At 47.8% G+C, this 21,628-nt stretch overlaps 1 protein-coding gene across 1 annotated transcript in view; it reads left to right on the forward strand.

The window, feature by feature from the left end:
* The window catches only part of ITPR1 (inositol 1,4,5-trisphosphate receptor type 1), a 1,666,678-nt gene that overhangs the window by 1,407,098 nt on the left and 237,952 nt on the right, over window positions 1-21,628 (forward strand). Inside the window, exons 54-55 of the mRNA XM_086939209.1 lie at window positions 1,055-1,250; window positions 2,832-2,924. Coding sequence (XP_086795335.1) covers window positions 1,055-1,250; window positions 2,832-2,924 — 289 coding nt within the window. The remainder of the gene's footprint in view (window positions 1-1,054; window positions 1,251-2,831; window positions 2,925-21,628) is intronic.

Raw genomic sequence — 21,628 nt, forward strand, 5'->3', positions numbered from 1 at the left:
CTGCGGTTAGATGGAGTATGAACCAGAAAGCGCATTAACAAACATGGGTAACCTTTTCATTTAATTTTCTCTAAAGGTGAAGAATATAGTATCTATATTACACTGGGCACACCTTTCTAGCCTATTTGCTCTCCCAATGGTGTTCATGTCATAGGAGTATCACAATTAGGTTCAACAGATCTAGGGAAGTCTCATCCTCCCATCATATTCCTTACTGTAGTAGTTGGCCACGCATTGTTCTTATGGTTATAAGAATCGATCTATTCTTGGTCTCCTATGCTGTATGCATTGCATAAGATGGTGTTTGCCTGTGCATATCCTGTCCAAAAGAACTTTTTGCTAAATCAGTTTATGGTCTAAGCATTTCTTTATTGCTTTATATGCAACGTAGGAGGGTTATAGCTTGGCTTGGCTTGGCTTCGGTTGTGAACCCGCTATGCTGTTGGGGGTCAAGCTGTAACTTGGTAAGCATAGGAAGGCTCACATTGGTCTGTGGTTTCCTGTTCACTTTCAGAGGGGACCTGGCCATGCTCTTCCGGCTTGACCATCTATTTTGGGATGGGGCAAAGACAGTGTATGGTTGATCCCTGTCTGTAATGGCACGAAGGAGCGAAATAACGATGGACTGGAATGCGGCCAGAGTGATTGCAAGTGTCTGAGATTAATTTAGGCGTTCCATTGATCACTTTTTGTGTTGTATGTATGCTCTAAATAAGGAACTAATAGCCCTGTCAGCTTTTAATGTCTTTGGAATGTCTCATCACTTTTAGGGTGTTCTTTCATAATTTTTTCCAGAGATGGTAAAGCAATGCAGAACACACAATGATGCCAGTCATGTTTTATTCGCTGCCTTTTATGTCAGTCAGAGCTTCCTCATCATTCAACAAACTGAAGCTAATGCAGATCATATTATACTGCTTTTCCAGTCAGTTTATTGCCTCCTGTGTCCTTTTAGGAATGTAATCTTAGTCTTGAGTGTAGCATCCAATGAGTAGCGTGTCCTCCACTAGCTCCTTCTCTTACCACCTTTCATGCCCGTGTCCCCATCTTGCAGTTGTTTGACCTGGTCTACAGAGAAGAGACGCTGCTGAACGTGATCAAGAGTGTCACCAGGAACGGTCGCTCCATCATCCTGACGGCGGTGCTAGCTCTCATTCTGGTCTACCTCTTCTCCATCGTGGGGTACCTCTTCTTCAAAGAAGATTTTATTTTAGAAGTCGACAAGATACCTGATGAAACTGTGATACCAGGTAAAAATGGATGTAGAAAGTTCGCACCGTAGCCTCGTTAATTCATTTATTTTTGGCACTAAGGAATAGAAAAAGGTGTTCTGGTGCTTAGTGTACGGCCATGCAGTACATATGTTAAATATTCTATGTAGTAATGAAGCACAGGACAATCAGCTAAAATTATTTTTCAATCCAATTAAGTTTACCTTTCACTCGCTGCAACTGACTTGTCTGGGCTGCAATAAACCATTTTGGAATGCTTGAGGTGTATCTGTCTGCGTCCTTTAAGGTTTGAGAATTTGAAGATCTTTTGAGGCTGAAATACACCACACAATGTAATTGGTCAATTAAAATGATAGCGGTTTTATTGAATGAAGCAAGCGTTTTATGTTGGCTGCTTCAATTGGGCTTTTTGGGGTAGGTGACCAAACAAGTAGGTAAGTGAGTGACTGCTCCCTGTTCGGATATTATGAGTGGTCAACAAAACTAGGGGGCCGATTCACAGAACTAATTTAAGACAAAATCCTAAACTTACTACTTTTGGTATTCACAGAAGTTAGGATTTTGACTTAAGTTTGTCTTAAGACAGACTTAAGACAACATCCTAACTTAAGTCTGTCTTAAGACAAACTCAAGACAAATCCTAACTTCTGTGAATACCAAAAGTAGTAAGTTTAGGATTTTGTCTTAAGTTAGTTTTGTGAATCGGGCCCTACAAGAGAAGGCCTCAATGACTTTTAGAGGAAGGGTGCACAATCTGTCCAATGGAATGAAGTACTGAGACTGAACTTAGCTCATAACATTCGCTGAAGCCTAACACTACCCTCAAACTCCGCTTAATCTCCACATTTCTCAGCAGGGCTCGCTTAGAGGGTCACATTAGAGTTGATGGTGCAAGAGCTGATAGTTAGTGGAACATAGCTGTGAGCGCACCCCGCCTTTTCCCCTACAATTTATATTTTTGGGGTTTGTTGTGGAAGAGTGCTTTTGGAAGTCTTTTCTTCAGGCCTCCGAAGCCTGCTGAGTCTTTGCCTCTGGCGTGTGCAGTCCTGTGATGCCCTAGGAATGCATGTCCTCACTAAGGCCTTTGGAAGTATTACGTAGAGCGCATAAGACCTGGATTGGGCTTCTTCCTGCCTATAGGTCGAAGCCTCCAACATCAAGAGGGTGAGCATGAAATTACCCTTGGATGTGGAGGGCAACATTGATTTCAGAGAGCTTGCGACTCCTGCCGGACAGCAAATCTCGCAATAGTGGGAGACCTGAGCTTTCGCTGGAGTTTGACTTGTACAGATTTTTTATTTTTTATTTCCTGAGTTGTAGAAAATAGTGTGTATTTGGACTTATCAGATATTTAAAGCACTTTCAGATATTTACATCGGTGCTGAACTACGGACAAACACATGGTTGGTTGATGTATTTAATAAATATGCTGTTAGTTTTCCACTAAATTCTGTTGACTCCAGTTTTGCGCATGCCACGTGTTGGTTGAGGTGGTTGTGGCAGGTCCTCAACATGTGTTTTTTAAATTAGCATCATATGGTCTGTCTTTTTCTGAACTCGGCATGTTCATTGTCCCCCTCCACCCTGTTTCTTTTTCAGAAGCTGGTACAAGTCTAACAGAAGAATTTCTTTATTCTGAGACATGTCGGCCTGGAGCTGGGGAAAATTGCACTTCCAGTGACCCGCCCTATGGTGAGAACGTCTCATAGAAGGGTGGAGTTTATTTCTGTGTTTGCAACTGTTTGTGCTTTCAAAGTTTGAGTATTCTTGATTGCCCATCGAGATTCAAGGCTTACAGATGTGGCACCTAACATCCTAATGACGTAATGTGTATTTGTAAAGAGCACTTTCACCCAAGGGTGTCTTGGCGCTAAATAACAGATGTTTATTGCAACCCAACTCAATGGTACTCATTTTATCGACCTCAGAAGGTTGAAAGGCTGAGCGGACATGCTGGGATTTGAACTTGTGACCATGAGGTCCAACACAGGCACCTACTCTTGATCCATTAGTCCACTAAGCCACAGACTCAGCTCGGGTGATGACTATCCACCCTCTCCAGAGACAGCATATGGAATTAATTCAGGGGATATTTATGCAAACTAAATGCTAGTCTCTAAATACAAAACGTTCCTCATAAAAACGGGTCGGCAACGCACTGTACATTTTTTTCATTTAACTGTGAGGCTCACTGATGCCCAGTGATTATATGGCTGCAATGCAAGTCATTAATGCAAAAGGCATCTTAGTTAGGAAACATTATACATATCGAGGAATTTCATGTAGAATTTCCTTGTTATCCCGAGGGTCTCATGCTGTGGGTTATATAGTCACCTGAAACCAGGGGCGTAGCTTGGTCAGTAAGATTGTGGGTGTGTGAACATCAGATTTTCCAACAATCACGCTGGCCTATAATGTTAAAATACATTATATGACAAACAGGGTGCATGAGGGGCTAAGGGTCAGTGAAAAGGGAGAGGAATGCGGATTGTCAGGAGTACAAAATGAGAAAACACTATTTTGTAAAATAACCAACACTTTTGAGGACTTTCAAAACTGTGGGTGCGTTTTTGTTCGTAAAAATTCCTGGTGAAATCAGACAGACCCCTCACCGTACCGGACTGAAAGCAGTTGTACCCAACTATTTACCAGAAAATACATTTGTTAATGGGGTGTATCCCCCACCCTTGAAGCTACACCCCTGCCTAAAACAAGCATGCCTCGACCTTTCTTAAAATAGTCTAAGTAGATGGACACCTTTCTTAGATGCCATCCTAAACAGTCTCAGTTTCAGCACTCCACTTTGATCTCCTGTTTGGAGTTACAAATTGTGAGAAAGTCCCCAAAATAGACGGTTTTTAGGTGTTTTGTAGTTTTGTATAGCGCCACACCACCACGAGACAGTGCACACATACAGCAGTACAAGTGCAACAGAAACATCCCAGAAATATAGACCCACTAACCACTGAGCCTCCGAGGGTGAGAGTCGTGAATGAAAATTGACACAGCCCACCTTTGTCCAAGCCGATATCTACTCCTCTCCCCTGATGCCACTGCAGCGAAAGACTTTTTTCTTATTTACACTTTATTTTAGGAGTCAACCGTGCTAGCTTGGTTTCGCCTTGTACATACAGTACACTGTAAACGATAAGGCTTCATGTGTTTGGGCAGAGATTCAAGACTTCTCTGCCTCTTCATGCTTTCCGAACGCTCTCAAAATTAGACCCTCATCTCTTGGAGCTTGACCTGGTTTTGCACCGCCAAGTGTATCTGTCCTGTGACCCCTTCAGCCAGCCTTGCCTTTTTCACTGTGGACACATTACATTTTAGGACTTGTAATAGTTTATCTTTCACAGTTGAAAGTATTGGCCCTGCATTCCCTGCATACAAAGTGCCATTAAATAAGATATCTCTAGTTGAAGATGTCAGACTTGACATGGAGCCGCCTGACCCCTATGCATAGCCTGGCTTGCAAGGTATGCTGCGAATGAGTGAGGCTGTAGAGCTCAGCCCACCGCTGGCTTAGTAGGTGTCTTTTGAATACATTGGAAACAGCTTGACAAAGCTGTCTTTTAGAACCCTAATTCTTATCCTTACCCACTGACACCTCCACTGAAAATGGTTCCATTCCATATATTTTAGTCCCAGAACATTGCAGTATATAGTCATCATTTGATTGGCTGTAATCCCCAAAAGCAGCATCTGAAAGAAACACGTAGTGATAGATTCCTTACCTTTAAATTACCCCCCAGGCGTCAGACTGTACCCGGAAAGTTTTTTTCGTCAGCAGTACCCCTGCGCGTCGGTAGGCGTCATGCAGTTCCGCGGGCGTCGGCGCAGGGATGACTTTACTGGAGCTACTTAGACGCGCCTACTCGCGCTGACATCAGTTCTTTCTTTTTCTGCGCCAGCAAGCGCAGATCCGGGAAAGGCAAGTACCCCCAGTCAATTTTTGACCGAGTTTTTCGAGGCCTTTTACCTCATCTTTTCGAGTCAATCGACTCCTGGTGCCCGGTTTCAAGAACTGTGGGGACTGTCATCGCATAATGTCGGTGATGGACCCCCACCGTGTGTGTCTACTGCCTGGGGCGTGACCACGACCCAGAGTCATGCCCCGACTGCTGGGCCATGGCCCCGAAGACTTTGCAGGAGCGGTCCCGAACGTTGCTTGAAGTCCGGCAGTCGGCTCCGTGCCGCTCGAGGTCCCGGTCCCGTGGGAGGTCGAGGGACCGGTCGCCATTACCATTCTTCTGGATCGAAGTCTTCACACTCTGGGTCAGGTAAGTCGAAGCATTCCAAAAAGAAGTCGAAGAAGCATAGTCGCTCTGTTGCGGCTGAGGGTGCGGGCGGTGCCACCCCCGCGGCTCCGGCAGAGCCTACGACGTCTCCTTCAGTCTACCCCCCTTTCTGTGAGCGGGGGCGACGCCTGCACAGGTGCAAGAGTTCCTTGCTGCCATAGCCTGACTCTTTTGCCGTCTCGCCCCACCGGTGCGCCTGCGGGCCCGACAGGGGGGGTCCTGCTTTACCATAGCCGGCGGCCCCGGTGTCACCGGCGGCTCTGGCCCCTATGCCGCAGGCCCCACAGGGAACAATGATCAGACCCTGATCGACATCGGTCGACCTCATACACCTCCACCGGCGCCGATCTCCCAGGCACCTCTTTCGACATCACCCGCTCCTCGGGACGACGTCGTCCCCAGGTTCGGCCTGGACACTGCGCCGGATTGGCTGTCCGACGCCGATACCGACGGGGCCCTTAACCCCTTGGGTGCTGATGACGGCCCCCGTCCGTCATGCACTGCGGTGGGCGTGTGCTGATGACGGCGGGGGGCTGTCATGAACCCGCCCACTACGGAAAACGCCGCACAGGCACAGAATCGCGGCCGCGCCTAAGGGGTTAACCCCTTATGTCTGTCCTCCTTATTTTGAGCCTGTTCCACAAGCTTCGGAGGAAGGGGAGGACTGGGAGGGGGCTGAGGACCCTCTAGCACAGGACTGTGCTTATGATGAGGACTGGGCAGAGGATTTAAGAGATGCCAGTGGTCTTGACTGCTCACCTGACCTTCCCATGCTGTCTCCTCCTACCGTGGCTACGGAGGAGGGAGCCAGTTACGCAGTGGTGTTGCGTAGCTCCCTATGGTGGCTGTCGGGACTAACATCCTGACAGAAGTGCTCCAACCAGCTCTTTGGAGCCCTTGTTGCCTTTTAATGAAGCACTTTCAGATTTTCTTTAGGGCACCTGGTCCAGGCCCAACACAGGGGCTCCTGTGGATAGAAACGTGGCCCGTTGCCATTTCCCGGCTCTGGGCGACACCCCTCTTCCTTACCCAAAACCCCACCCCTGAGAGCTTGGTTGTCCAAACCTCAACTTCCCAGAGCTCGTTCCCTACCGCACCTCCGGATAGGGAATCCAAGAAGCCGGATCAGCTTGGCAAGAAGCTGTTTTCATCTGCCAGCTTAGGACTGCGGTCGATTAACACTGCATGCCTCTTGGGCAGTCATACCCACTCTCTGTGGGACACGGTTGCGCAGGTGCTGCCCAACTGCCTGGAGGAGGCCCAGGCAGTTCTTTCCCAGGTGATTGCGGCCAGGAGAGACGCAGCGAAGTTCACCATATGTTGTGGGGTGGATACCGCCGACTCACCGGGCAGGTAGATTTCCACGATGGTGGAGCTTGGCATGCCTGGTTGAGAACAACTGGCTTCTCCGGGGATGTCCAGAAAACCTTGATGGACATGCCCTTTGATGGCATTCGCCTTTTTGGCAACAAGGCAGACAGTGCGTTGGAGCGCTAAAAGGACTCCCAGGCTACGGCCATATCCTTGAGCCTGTCGGCCGTTCGGCCTCCTCTGCCTTCTGCTTTTCGCTCCTTTCGTGGCCACGGAAGGGGCGCCCTACAGCATTCGCAGAGCCACAGGCCACAGCAGCAACAACCTCAGCTTGGCCCCTGACGTGGGAACCTTCGAGGCGGTTCAGGGGGGCGGGTCAGTCCACCACCACCCCTGCAGCATCCACTTCCAAGCCTCCCTAGTCAGATCTTTCAGGCCAATCAGATGCAAGTGGGTGGACGCATACGCAATCATCTTCACCACTAGCGCGACATCACTTCGGACAAGTGGGTACTGCAAATTGTCTGAAGGGGCTACTCCCTCCCCTTCGAGACAACCCCTTTAGGCATGGCATGTTAGTGCTATTGTATGTCTGGGGATCACTTGGCATTTCTCCAGCAGGAAGTTGTGGCCCTCTTGGCCATTGGGGGGATAGAGCACGTTCTGACGCCAGAAGTAGGTCGTGGTTGTTAATCCCACTACTTTCTGGTTCCAAAGAAGGACAAGGGCCTGCGTCCTATCTTAGTCCTTCGAAACGTCAATCGCTTCCTTCGGAAGGAGAAGTTCAAGATGCTCACACTTGCTCAGGTCTGGTCTGCCCTGGACCTGCAAGACTGGATGGTGGCGTTGGACTTGTAGTTTGCATATTTTCATAGTCCCGTCCTGCCTGCCCACAGGCGCTACCTGTGATTCACGGTAGGCCAAGAGCATTTTCAGTTCACTTTGCTCCCCATTGGCCTTACCAGCGCCCCTTGGGTGTTCACGAAAGTGATGGCGGTGGTCGCAGCTCATCTGCGCAGGTCAGGGATTTCAGTCTCCCCCTATCTCGACCACTGGCTGTTGAAGGCGGGCTCGCCCCAGGCAGTTGTCTCCCACCTCCAGACTACGACCGACCTCCTGCATTCGCTGGGGTTTTGCATCAATGTGCTGAAGTCGCACCTGATTCCCTCGCAAAAGCTCCTTTTCATCAGAGCGGTTCTGGACTCTGCGTGGTTTCGGGTCTATCCACCCGAACAGCGAGTCCGGGACATTCAAGCTATGATTGCAATCTTTCAGCCTCTGTCCCGGATTCAGTCAGGATGACCCTCCGGCTTCTGGACTTGATGGCCTCCTGCATCCTGCTTGTGGATCATGCCAGATGGCATATCCGGGCTCTGCAGTGGGACCTGAAGTTCCAGTGGGCACAGCATCATGGAAACCTGTCCGATCACGTCCAGCTCTCGGAGGGCACTGCACGACAATTGCAGTGGTGGCTCACGAACCGCGATTGGGTCAAAGGCAGATCCCTCTCCCTTCCCCAACCGGAACATACAGTTGTGACGGATGCGTCCCTTCTGGGATGGGGCGGCCACATGGGAGAGGTGGAGATCAGCGGCCTCTGGTCTCTGGCGGAGTCCAGGCTACACATCAACCTGCTGGAGCTTTGGGCGATCCGACTTGCACTGAAGACATTCCTCCCCTCTGTCATTAAGAGTAGTGCAGGTGTTCACGGACAACACCAACGCCATGTGGTATTGCAACAAACAGGGAGGGGTGGGGTCCTGGACCATATGTCAGGAGGCTCTGCGCCTCTGGACATGGGTGGAACATCAGGGCATGTCCCTGGTGGTTCAACACCTAGCAGGTTCTCTGAACGCCAGGGCGGACAAACTCAGCTGCCGGTGCATGATGGATCACGAATGGTGTCTGAACTCGGACGTGGCGCAAGGTATCTTTCAACAGTGGGGAGAGCCTTGGTTCGATCTATTCGCCACCGAAGAGAACTCGCAATGTCATCAGTTTTACGCGTTGGAATTTCCAAGGCGGCACTCGCTCGGCGACGCTTTTAGTCGTGAGTGGAGTTGCGGCTGTTACTCCAGTATTGGAACTTTCATAGATTCCCATTGCTTGTATCATTCCCCGTCGTCGGAATGGGAGCCTCTGTAATAATATATATATATATATATATATATATATATATATATATATATATATATATATATATATATATATTACCTACTGGCTATCGCCAGTAGGTATATATAGTTAGAATTTTTTCCCTATGGGACTTTTGAAAATTCTATGTCTAATAACTTTGGCGTTTGTGGACGGAATCGGCTGAAATTTTCAGGAAAATGGCACATTTTGTTTCTGAGCAGCCCCTGGAAATTTGGTGGGGTTTCGTCAAGGGGGGGCTGAGAAAAAAGGGGGGTCCCAAAACGCGTTTTTTGCATTGAGTTTTCCATAGGGCGGTTGGACTCACTTTTAGCTCGAACGGCTGAATGGATTTGCACGAAACTTGGCAAAATTGTAGGGACTGTTAGCCCGATGTGCCTTTGCTAGGTCTCAATATATGTGCTCCAGTAGTTTTTGAGAAATTAACGTTCAAACCAAGATATATATCTGTAACAGCGCTCTGGGCAGCGATCCGGTCCGCTTACTTTTCGCTTATCGGAACTTTGCGCGCAGAAAGCTGATTGGCTCTCCGGTGTCTGTCAACATTCTAAACAGTCCGGAGCGGACGCCATCTTGTCTCTCGGTAGGATCGAGAGAGAAGAAGAGGTGGAAAACGAAGGGGGAATTTAATGAAAGGGGGCAAGGTATCCCCCTCTTGACCCCCTAGGAATGTTGTTGGGGTTATTAAAGGGTCCCGTGGGGAAAATAAAAAAAAAATGATTTTTCACGGTAGAAGCGCGGCCGCGAACTGGTAGCGAAACGGGAATTCGCCATTTTGTGCTTCGTAAATTAAATTACTAGTTATAAGTGGGTGCGGGAGACGTATCCTAATCCCCTATGTTTCCTGAGGGTGGGTGAGGAGGCTGATATATGTTGATACATCTCTTCCAGCGGCTGTGCGTGAGCTTTTTTTTTTTTTTTGCTGCGTGACAGTCCGGAGCGGCCGCCATCTTGTCTCTCGGTAGGATCGAGAGAGAAGAAAAGGTGAAAAACTAAGGGGGAATTTAATGAAAGGGGGCAAGGTATCCCCCTCTTGACCCCCTAGGAATGTTGTTGGGGTTATTAAAGGGTCCCGTGGGGAAAATAAAAAAAAAATGATTTTTCACGGTAGAAGCGCTTCACGGGCCGCGAACTGGGCCGCAAACTGGTAGCGAAACGGGAATTCGCCATTTTGTGCTTCGTTAATTAAAGTACTAGGTATAAGGGGGTGCGGGAGACATATCCTAATCCCCTATGTTTCCTGAGGGTGGCTGAGGAGGCTGATATATGTTGATATATCTCTTCCAGCGGCTGCGCCATCTTGCCTTTTTTCGAATGCCACAATTTTGTCGTGCACGGCAGCCATTTTAGATGCCAGGCTGGTCCCAGGCTATCACCTACCCCTGCGGATGTAGTTTATGGCCCCAGCTGTAGAGAATTCAGACATGCCAATCCTCCTGATTCAGGCGTGTGAGTACTGATTTCAGTGCTAGTCTCCCGCCTCCCGATTTCTGCAAGCAAAAACCCGGGGGCATATTACGAACAACTAGCGATAATTTCTGTCTATAACTTGTTTAGAGACAAAAATTATCGCCGCACATCGGCGATTTTTATCGCAGATAAACCTTGCTATTATCGCAGAAAAGTCAGCGATATTCATGTATTATCGACCTAATGCTCTTAGCCATGTTATCCACCTCCCATTGGATAACATGGCTAAGAACTGCTCAGGGCAGGTGTTAGATTTTGGAGATATTCGCGCTTAGCGCGAATATCTCCAAAAGTTGGTAATAGAAGGTAGCGATGTTAGGGACTGTTTCCAGTCGCTAACATCTTGGCACGCCACTTTGCATGTCATTAGTGATAAGTATCACTGACATGCAAAGCCGGGCCCAAGATGGTCGCTATCTCCTTTTAGGTGTCACTAACTGGTGTTAGCGACAGCTTGATAATAGGGAAATAATTTTATCTCCGCTTTCATGGTTTTTAAAGCCAAAAAAGCGGAGATAAACCCCCTTGATAATATGCCCCACGATTCCTTGGGGGTTTCAGCTGACAGGGCTTGGTATTGTGTTACATGGTAATTTTTCCATGAAACGTCAGAGGGTCGATGTAGGGGTTCTAGAAGAGGTGATAAACCATTTAAGCCTCATGAACAAGCGCATGGTCTTTTAAAGATTTGTGAAGTACTCGGGGCGGCGGTGTGTGTGTGCCCTCTTTCAGGAGCGGGCGGGGGGGCACTGCCAGCAACTTGCCAGGTCAGGTAGTGTTCAACACGTGCATCACCCTTTCTCTGCCTGCTATTGCGCTCCATGCTTCGGAAAGGTAAGAAAAAGAACGTGCATTTGAGTTTGAAATGTCCGATCCTGCAGCAGCACACTTCCAAAGCCCACACATGACAATAACCCGATTCAAGGCCCCATTCACCCGTTTTTCAAAAAATAGATAACACTCCAACAAATTAAGGTTATAAAACTTTATTAACTTTTAACGATAATGAACAGAACAAAAACTAAAAACATTTAAACATTTATTAACACAAAAAGCAACAATGGTTAGAAGCTGTCTTTTGTGCGAATAGTCCCAAGGCAGCACAACGTGCAGAGTTCTGGACGGCACCCAGGTGATGTCGCCTGGGTGCCGCACTGGTTTAGGGATCCTACAATGCTGCTCCGAAAATTGGCGTGGGGCGTCCCGGGTGGGGCGGGGGGAGGCCTGGTCAGTAGCGGTCTGTTGTGCGAATAGTCCCAAGGCAGCACAACGTGCAGAGTTCTGGACGGCACCCAGGTGATGTCGCCTGGGTGCCGCACTGGTTTAGGGATCCTACAATGCAGCACAGAAAAACAGCGTGGGGCGTCCCGGGTGGTGCGGGGGGAGGCCTCGTCAGTAGCGGTCTGTGTCCAGTGTCACATGGCTGACACAACATGTACGACAGGCACCCAGGTGATGTCCAGTAAACTGCCGCACTGGTTTTGGTATCCTACAATGCTGCTCCGAAAATTGGCGTGCGGCGGCCCGGGGGGGGGGGGGGGGGGGGGGGGGAGGCGGCGTGAACGGGCCTCCCCAGGTGGCGGCCATCTAGCTGAGTTGCGCTCGCTCTTGCGGCCACAGCGTCTCGCTCACCATGTTGTGGAGTTGCTCCCACTCTTGCAGTGCAGCGATAGGCGGCTGCCACATGGCTGTCAAAATGGCGGACGGCTCTTCGGTTTTGGGCCTGGTCCACTGAAATGGCCCTGGGACACCTTGGAAGTCGGACGCTTGCCTGCTAGGGCTTGGGCTCCATTCTCGAAAAGCGTCCCCTCAGCCGTGAAGATTGTATAAAAGTCTTGGGGGCCCCCGACTCCCGCAGGCTTCCGGTGGGGAGCGGCTGACATGATTGCTCGCGGAATGACCACGACGGAGCCAAGAGATGGTGGTGCTCTCATGCTGACGCCAGCTTCAGTCTGAATGATCCAGAAACAAGGTGGGGCTTTCATCGTTTGGGAAAAAAAAATGTTCTAAACCAATGAAAAGTGTTATTTTTAGGTCATATGACCAAGCCTTCCATCTTTAGGAAACCAAAAGTAAAATGAACCAATGAAAAGTTTTATAAACAAGTCACATGACCTGTTATGCGACATAGGGCTACAAAAAGCGTAGAAAATCCGTTGGCACGTGAGGCGGCGTCAGTAGCGGACCGATGTGCGAATAGGCCGAAGGCAGCACAACGCGCCGAGATCCGGATGGCACCGAGGTGGTGTCCAGCAAATTGCCGCACTGGTGTGGCCATCCTACAATGCTGCGCCGAAAGACGGCGTGTCCAGCTGAATTGCGGTCACTGTTGCGGTACAGTGACTCGAACGCGCCGAGATCCGGATGGCGCCGAGGTGGTGTCCAGCAAATTGCCGTACTGGTGTGGCCATCCTACAATGCTGCGCCGAAAGACGGCGTGTTCAGCTGAGTTCCGGTCACTCTTCCGGCACAGTGACTCGAACGCGCTGAGATCCGGATGGCACCGAGGTGGTGTCCAGCAAGTGGCTGCACTGGTGTGGCCATCCTACAATGCTGCGCCGGAAGTCGGCGTGGGGTGCCCCGTTGGCTTATGAGGTGATGTCAGTAGTGGACTGATGTGTGAATAGGTCGGAACCAGCACAAGGCGCCAAGATCCGAATGGCAAGTCCTGGATGTTGAGTGCCTCAGTTGAGATTTCTGAGCAGTGCTTGTAGAACTGTCTGAAGCTTATTTGCACCTGCTGCAGCTTCACTAGGTCCGGCGGAACTTGTTGCCTTTTCCTTTCTGCTTCTTTTCCTACAATGCGTTTCTTCTGAAGACACGACCAGGTCCCTGAATGTGTGCAGGGGGACGCTATTGAATGAATGAACGCGCCGAGATCTGGATGGCACCGAGGTGGTGTCCAGCAAATTGCCGCACTGGTGTGGCCATCCTACAATGCTGCGCCGAAAGTCGGCGTGGGGTGCCCCGTTGGTTTATGAGGTGATGTCAGTAGCGGACCGATGTGTGAATAGGTCGGAACCAGCACAAGGCGCCCTGCACTGTTGAGCCTTTTTCAATGTCTGTTTTTTGTTCTTTCCCCTCCATCAAAAACAAAACAAAAATACAAGGCGCCAAGATCCGAATGGCAAGTCCTGGATGTTGAGTGCCTCAGTTGAGAGTTCTGAGCAGTGCTTGTAAGACTGTCTGAAGCTTATTTGCACCTGCTGCAGCTTCACTAGGTCCGGCGGAACTTTTTTCCTTTTCCTTTCTGCTTCTTTTCCTACAATGCGTTTCATCTGAAGACACGACCAGGTCCCTGAATGTGTGCAGGGGGACGCTATTGATTGAATGAAAATGGCGGCTTGACACAAAGCTGACTCAAGCGTTACTGTTGGTGCTATACAGACAAAAATTGGTTTTCAGTTTGTACATTCTTCAGGTTTTTTTTTCCATCCAAGTCTGATTGAGAGTTTGTAGAAAAATGGCTTCAGATTTTCCACATACTACTCTTCAACATTCTTCCTAAATGTAACAATGTGAAACTCACTAGGAGAACGGCTGTTTCTGTTTCCTTTCAAAATGCTGCCACCAATATTTTCTGAATGGAAGACACCATCTTGTAACATAAAGGGCCGAAAGGGGTTCTGGTCTGGCCGATGGTTGGTGGAGACATTTTGACTATATCTTGGACCTGCCGGGCCTCGCCCAAAATGGCGCCGGTATAAATGGGACTCGTAACTCTTTGCCCGCAAATGTATATCTAGAAAATGTTATTGTAAGTGGCCCTGTCGTATTTTAATTACAAAATGTACGTCCACCGATTCCGCAACTGTTAGACACCTTTGTTCTTGTCACCTAATGGCCCGCTCGTTACGTTCTTCTACAGTGTAAATGTCTCCTCATCATATACGATTTGAGTTTGCTCCGTGGCCGGCCCACGTGGTTATAGGCCCGTATTTGTATACTGACATTTTCACAATAAAGGTTTTTAAAACAAAACACGGTAGTAGTATTTTCATTTGTAAAGTTTTTACTTTTAGTGACTGTTTTCGAATCAGTAAAAGGCAAGTGAAATAAAGCAGTCCAATTACATGACGGATAAAAGGTATAATATGTAGGAACGCAGTAAAGATAAATGGTCAAGGGCAGTTGTGTTTTTCATGTCTGCAACATAAAGTGATCGATAAGAATCTGATAATCAGGCGTATCGGCGACTAAGACAGCAGGCCGAATCTCTTTTACTCAACGGCTCCGTCATGGAAGGAAGAAACGCCCTTTTTCTCGAAAAAGGAATATATTTTACTTGCAAGACAGTTGTAAATTTTCCGGGAAAGTACATTAGCCTGGAATATTATAACATATGTTTGAAAAAAAAATATTGTTCGAAAATAATAAAAAGCGTAATTTTTAGGTCATATGACCAAGCTTTTCATCATTAAATTAACAAAAGTAAAATGAACCAATGAAAAGTTTTATTAACAAGTCACATGACCTGTTATGCTTACGTTACGCGCTGCGCGCCGCGCCTCGGATCACTTCCGGGTGCGCTAACGCGGCGTGTCATAAAACGCATTACGCGACAACGTAGGTCAAGAATATAGTCTAAATGTCTCCACCAACCAGCGTTCAGAACACAACCCCTTTCAGCAGTCCAAAAAGTTCTGTTAAATGACAACAGAGGGGACAGGCAACAAGAACCATCAGTCAAAGAGGGGAGGGCAAGTTCTTCTCTTCCGGGTCATGTTGGGGCGCTACCGGAACTGATCGAATTGGTAGTCTACAGTGTTTCTGGATGTTTCAGACTAAAGCTGGCGTCAGCATGAGACCACTACCATCTCGTAGCTCCGTCGTGGCCATTCCACGAGCAATCATGGCAGCCGCTCCCCACCAGAAGCCTGCGGGAGTCGGAGGCCCCCAAGACTTTTGTAGAATCTTCACGGCTGAGGGGACGCTTTTCGAGAATGGGACCCAAGCCCTAGCAGACAAGCGTCCGAGTTCCAAGGTGTCCCAGGGCCATTTTAGTGGACCAGGCCCAAAACCGAAGAGCCGGCCGCCATTTTGAGAGTCCTGTGGCAGCCGCCTATCGCTGCACCGCAAGAGCGGGCGCATCTCAACTACATGGTGAGCGAGACGCTGTAGTCGCAAGAGCGGGCGGAAAACAGCTGAATGGCGGAAGAGGCACAGTGTAGCAAAAGCGGGCGGAATGGCAACTAAAACGATAAAGGGGCGCCTCACTACAGCTTGTCTTCAGGTCAAACGGATTGTGGGACAAGGTCCAGAATTGAAGAGTCATCAAAAGGCAAAAAGTACCGCCGGACCCCGAGAGCCGGCCGCCTATGTCGGGGGCGATCTCAGGCTACACCAGTGCTATAAGACTTGGGGAGGGTGTCGGAGCCAAGCGTCTTCTCCGAGTCCATGGCCATCACAGCGCCCCTCAGGGGCCTCCGTCAAGCTGTTTAGGAAGGTAACATATCACATTGTTTTCTAATGCAGTCAGGTCCACAAACGACACTCACTTACTTTGAGAATAGTGAAGCTGCAGTAGGTGGAAATAAGCTTCAGACAGTGTTACAAGCGCTGCTCAGAACTCTTAACTATGGCACCCAACATCCAGAACTTATGCTATTTGAGAATGGCAGTGACATCGAAGCATCTCAGGGACCAAAACCATTAACGTACTTTCACGTATGAAAATCTTACTTGGGGAGGGGGCAGGAGCGAAGCGCCCCCTCCCAGTCAGCGCCACCACACCGTATGTTGAAAATCTGAAGCCATCGTTCTACAAAGTCAACCAAACTTGGATTGAAAAATCTAGAAAAATGTACAAACTGAAAACCAGTTTTGGTCTGCATAGCATCAGTAACAACGCTTGAGTCAGCTTTGTGTCAAGCCGCCATTTTGATTCAACAAAGCACAGGCATTGAAAAAGGTTGAAATTCAGAACTCTAAACTATGGCACCCAACATCCAGGAGCTTGCTATCCGGATCTTGGAGCCTTGTGCTGTTTTCGATCTATTCACACATCGGTCCACTACTGACATCATCTTATAAACCAACGTTATGTAAATAGTTTTTTAATAAAATGTTTTACCCTGTTTCTTTGCTGGTGTGTTGTCTATATTTTTAATATTTGCATAGGGTTTGTCATTATTTTGTGCGGGATGGGTGATGGAGCCGAGCTGTCTTGCAGCCCTCATGGTGTGGAGCTCAGTTCATCTCACTATTTTCGTATTTCTCAAGAAGGGTTGTTCCTAATATTTCTATTTTAGCGAGGTCAAAAAGAGATCCAATTAGTGGCCTACTGATTTTGCTCGATTACTTTTATTTTTTTACACGATTTTTCACTATCTGCAAAGACTAAACAGAGTATTGCGACTTTGTGCTTGTTTGTAAATAGAGAATGATCCAAAGAGAACCAATTCTAAAACAGTAAATGCTTGGACAACAATCAATCAAATGGAGAGACAAGGAGGTACGACGGATTACAACGGGGGTAAAGGCCTGCGTTAACTACCCTTCTGTATCTGCAAAGAGAGAGTACTACTAAGGCAAAAGAGGGGAGGGGGGGGGGCAGCGTTCAAAGCACATCAGCGTGCATAAATACGAAAATGTTTTTATCTATCACGTACTTGACATTTTAAAGCTTTTCATATTTGCTATTAAAAAACCAATGAAATTCACAGAAAAAACCATAGGTTATAGTGGATATATAGTTAGGAATTTGCATTTACAAAACCTTGAAAATTCAATGAAAAAACCATAGGTTATAGGCCATATATAGTTAGGAATTAGCATTTACAAAACCTTATTTTACTCGCATAAAACCATTGAAATTCCATATATAGTTAGCTAACTATAAGCGCTAACTATATATCGCGCACCCGCAATCCACTGCTGATGATGTCACATATTACATCATTCATGACATGGTCAGTGACATCACTGATGACATCTCAAATGACATCACTGATGACAACTCAAATGATATCAATGATGACATCTCAAATGACATCACTGATGACATCACTGATGACAACTCAAATGACATCACTGATGACATCTCATTTGTCATCACTGATCACATCACTCATGTGATAATACAATGAACCTCTTCAGACTCTAATATAACCTTACATACACTCAGTATAAACAGACACTCACAGACTGTCACTTATCCATGGAGTTACTCACACACCTAGTCAGTCATGCAAAGAATCAATCACACCTCCATTTCCTCAACTATACAGTTATACACATCTTACTTATTCAAACATATAATAACACATATTTACTCTCTTATATAATCCCTGATACAAGCTCACAGTGATCGATACAGCCACTCACACATTCACTGGGTCTTATGTTCAGTTATTTATATATCTCAACTCTCACATGTATTGTGTTTTACATACGTACTTACTTGCACATGTAGCAATGAGAAATCCATTCACTCACCAACACACCCATGCACAGTCAACCGCCCATATAGCTGTTTCCACATGCACTCTTGAACTCATACTCCTAGTGAATCAACTGCTTACACATCTATGCACAGAGTCACGCACCTCCCAGCCACCCACACACACACTCAGCCTCCCATTCAAATATTTGGGCAACCAATCAATAACCCATATGGCCACTCTTATAGCTACTGATCAACACATGCAGCAGCTTACACAACAACAAACATACTGATGCACGAATTAAGACAGTTTAGTCACTAACCCATGTACTCAGTGAGACACATTTAATCACTCACTCATACAGTCAGTCATGCACCTACTAAATTCTTCATCCAGACACTTATACATCCACTCATTCTTCAATATGTGAAACATATTTAAACTTTACAGACACATACAATCACTGGTTGTTTTGATCAGTGATGTCATCAGTGATGTCACTGACCATGTCATGAATGATGTAATATGTGACATCATCAGCAGTGGATTGCGGGTGCGCGATATATAGTTAGCGCTTATAGTTAGCTAACTATATATGGAATTTCAATGGTTTTATGCGAGTAAAATAAGGTTTTGTAAATGCTAATTCCTAACTATATATGGCCTATAACCTATGGTTTTTTCATTGAATTTTCAAGGTTTTGTAAATGCAAATTCCTAACTATATATCCACTATAACCTATGGTTTTTTCTGTGAATATATATATATATATATATATATATATATATATATATATATATATATATATATATACACCTAGGTAAATACACCCTAATAGGTGAAAAAAAAGTAAATAAAAATTAGGCCTAGGCCTCATTATCTTTTGTAGCCTATTGGTGTCATTATGTAAAAAGACCCAAAGTCACCTTAGCAACCAATCAGATCAGCCTCACCCTGTAGAACCTTCCTGAGAAAGCTCAGAGCCTCAGATTTTCTACCGCATCGTTGGTGACAGGGAGTCTCCTTAGAGCTCTGCTCTAACTTCTACTTGAGGTACTGTTTAAACAGTTTTCTAACAGGATTTCTTTCAGCTTTGTCATGGCTGATAAGGAAAAGAAGAGCCTTTTCAGGTCTTGTGCCACTTGTGGCAAAAAACGACTTTATGCTGAAGATCAACATAATGACTGTATATACTGTCTATACCCAGACCATAAGGCAGAGGGGTGTAGTATATGCAGGAGGATGCCAGTGAAAACCCTCTGTGATCGTGAAGGAAGGCTACTTCTGTGGCTAAGGAAGTTGGAAAGGAGGGATGTAGTGGTTTCTGGTGATGAGGAAGATGCCAGATCATCATCTTCTAAGACGTCGTTGAAGAGGGGTGGATCATCTGTGGAGGTTTCAACTGAACCCCCCTCAAAGGCTATGCGTGGGACCTCTGATAGGTCTGGCAAGCCAGGGCCTAACGAATCTCCTCACGTGAGTGTAAAGGAGAGGGAAAGGCAAGCACCACAGGTGCAAAAGGCTAAACTGGATGAGAGCTCGGCTGGGCCTTCCCACCAGGAAAAAGTAGCCAAGTCCTTCAAAAAACCGACTGTAGAGGACTCTACAGTGGTCAAGAAAGACTCTAAAACATCTGAGGTGAATTTTTCTCCTCAGTCGTCGACGAGCCATCCAGCGTCGACGAGGACGTCGACGACTAGAGCGTCGACGAAGACTTCGACGTCGATTCCGTCGACGAAGACTGGATCGACGACAGCGTCGACGACGATAACCACGTCGACGGTTACCACCTCGTCGACGAAGACCATCCCGTCGACGATGACTATTCCGTCGACTGTGGCAATCTCGACGGCGACGATCCCGTCGACGAGCCCGGCGACGAGGACGGCTCCGTCGACGATCCCGTCGACGATGATGAGTCCGTCGACGATGACAGTTCCGTCGACGATCCCGTCGACGGTGAAGGGACTCTCGTCGACGGTCCCGTCGACGACGATTCAAAATAAGGAAATGGTGGATTTGTTTTCAACGCCGTCGACGGCAGGTGCTACGGAAAGCAGCAGAAAGAGGAGGATAACTCCAGATATGACTCCACCTAGAAAGGTGCCTTCACTACCTCCAGCCCTTTTGTTGGATGAAGAGGACTACTCAGAGGAGGAGAATGAGATGTATGGGGATGCATACAGTCCATCTCAGTTGAACCTAAAATACCATGACTCGGACTTAGATGAGGAGTATTATTATCAACAGCAACAGCGACCACAAAGACAGGTCGCATACCAGGAAACCCAACCACAGCAGGGCATGGTAACGATGCCTATGAGTCTTTTGACAGACTTAAGGGCAATGCTGGAGGAGTATAGGAGCAGGCAAGGGTCGCGACCAGTGGAAGGTCAAGCGCAGGTTCAACCGCAGGTGGTGGCAGCTCAGTCAGTACTGCCTGCACAGGAGGAACATGAGAGGGAATATCCTCGGCAGTCGCAAGTCCAAGTGGACACCTCGGATGAGGATGAAACGGGGCAGAACCAGGATCAAGACCCTGATAACGAATGGAACCAGTATATAGCTCCGGATCCGGCTTCACCAGTGCCAGACCCGGTCGACTCTCCTCCGGCGGATGTAGGAGGTTTCTTCAGTTTGATGGAAAGAGCAACGGCACGCTTTAAGCTAACAATGCCTACAACATCTACGGATTGTTTCTTGTAAGATTTTAAAGAGGCATACCGTAAGGCGGTGCGTTCAATTCCCATTGTAGAACACATATGGGAGGAAGGAAAGAAGGTGATGCAGTCCCCAGCGACGGTCATTCCAACTCTACCGCGCTTGGAGAAAAAATATAAAGCTCCTGATGACAGTCCCGCCTGCTTGATTGGACAACCTAGGCCAGACTCGGTCATATCGCAGGCGGCGCAAAAGAAGTCGCGGAATCCTTCGGCCACCCTCACAACTCCACCAGACAAGGAGGGTAGAAGGTTAGACAACGCGAAGAAGCGTTTTTCGTCTATGGCTAGCTTATTGGTCAGAGCGGCGAATACCTTGGCGATCCTAGCAAGATACGACCGCCAGATGTGGAGTGATGTGGCGCACTATGTGGACCTGCTAGCGGATGACCCTAGAGCTGAAGCACAGAAACTTCTAGAGGAAGGGCAACGTTCCTCTTCGGAAGTGATTGACTGCGCGATGGACATCGCCACCATCTCTTTCCGTGCTCTGGGCAGCGCGGTGGTTCTTCGGCGACAAGGGTGGCTGCGAGCGACTTACTTCCGGCCAGAGGTCCAGAATAGGATTTTGGACTTGCCCTTTGATGGGGACATGTTATTTGGGAAACATGTCGATGAGACCCTACAGGGGATAAAGAAAGACACAGAGACAGCAAGGGCTCTGGGAAACCTACAGTATAGGAAAACACCGTTCCGTGGAGCGCGAGGAAGAGGCTTCACTTCATCAAGAGGAGGCTATCAGCAGCAGCGATACTCGCAACAGTCGCAGTCGTACAGACCTCAGTACGGCAATCAGTACTATCAGCGACAGTCGCAATCCCAGTCTTTCTCTCGCCAGAATGCTCGTGGACGACAGGGGCGTCAGGGCAAGGACGCTGGCAAGCGTCAATAGCGGCCTCCTGACTCTGCCAACTGTTCCTCCGCTTCTGGGATCCCCAGTGGGCTGCAGGATTTCGCAACATCTGAGCAGCTGGGAAGATATTACATCGGATCAGTGGGTATTGAACATCATCCGAAATGGGCATACACTAGAATTCCAGGAATTTCCACCTACAAG

The sequence above is a fragment of the Lissotriton vulgaris genome, chromosome 9, assembly GCF_964263255.1.
Source record: "Lissotriton vulgaris chromosome 9, aLisVul1.2, whole genome shotgun sequence".
NCBI classification, from domain to species: Eukaryota; Metazoa; Chordata; class Amphibia; order Caudata; family Salamandridae; genus Lissotriton; species Lissotriton vulgaris.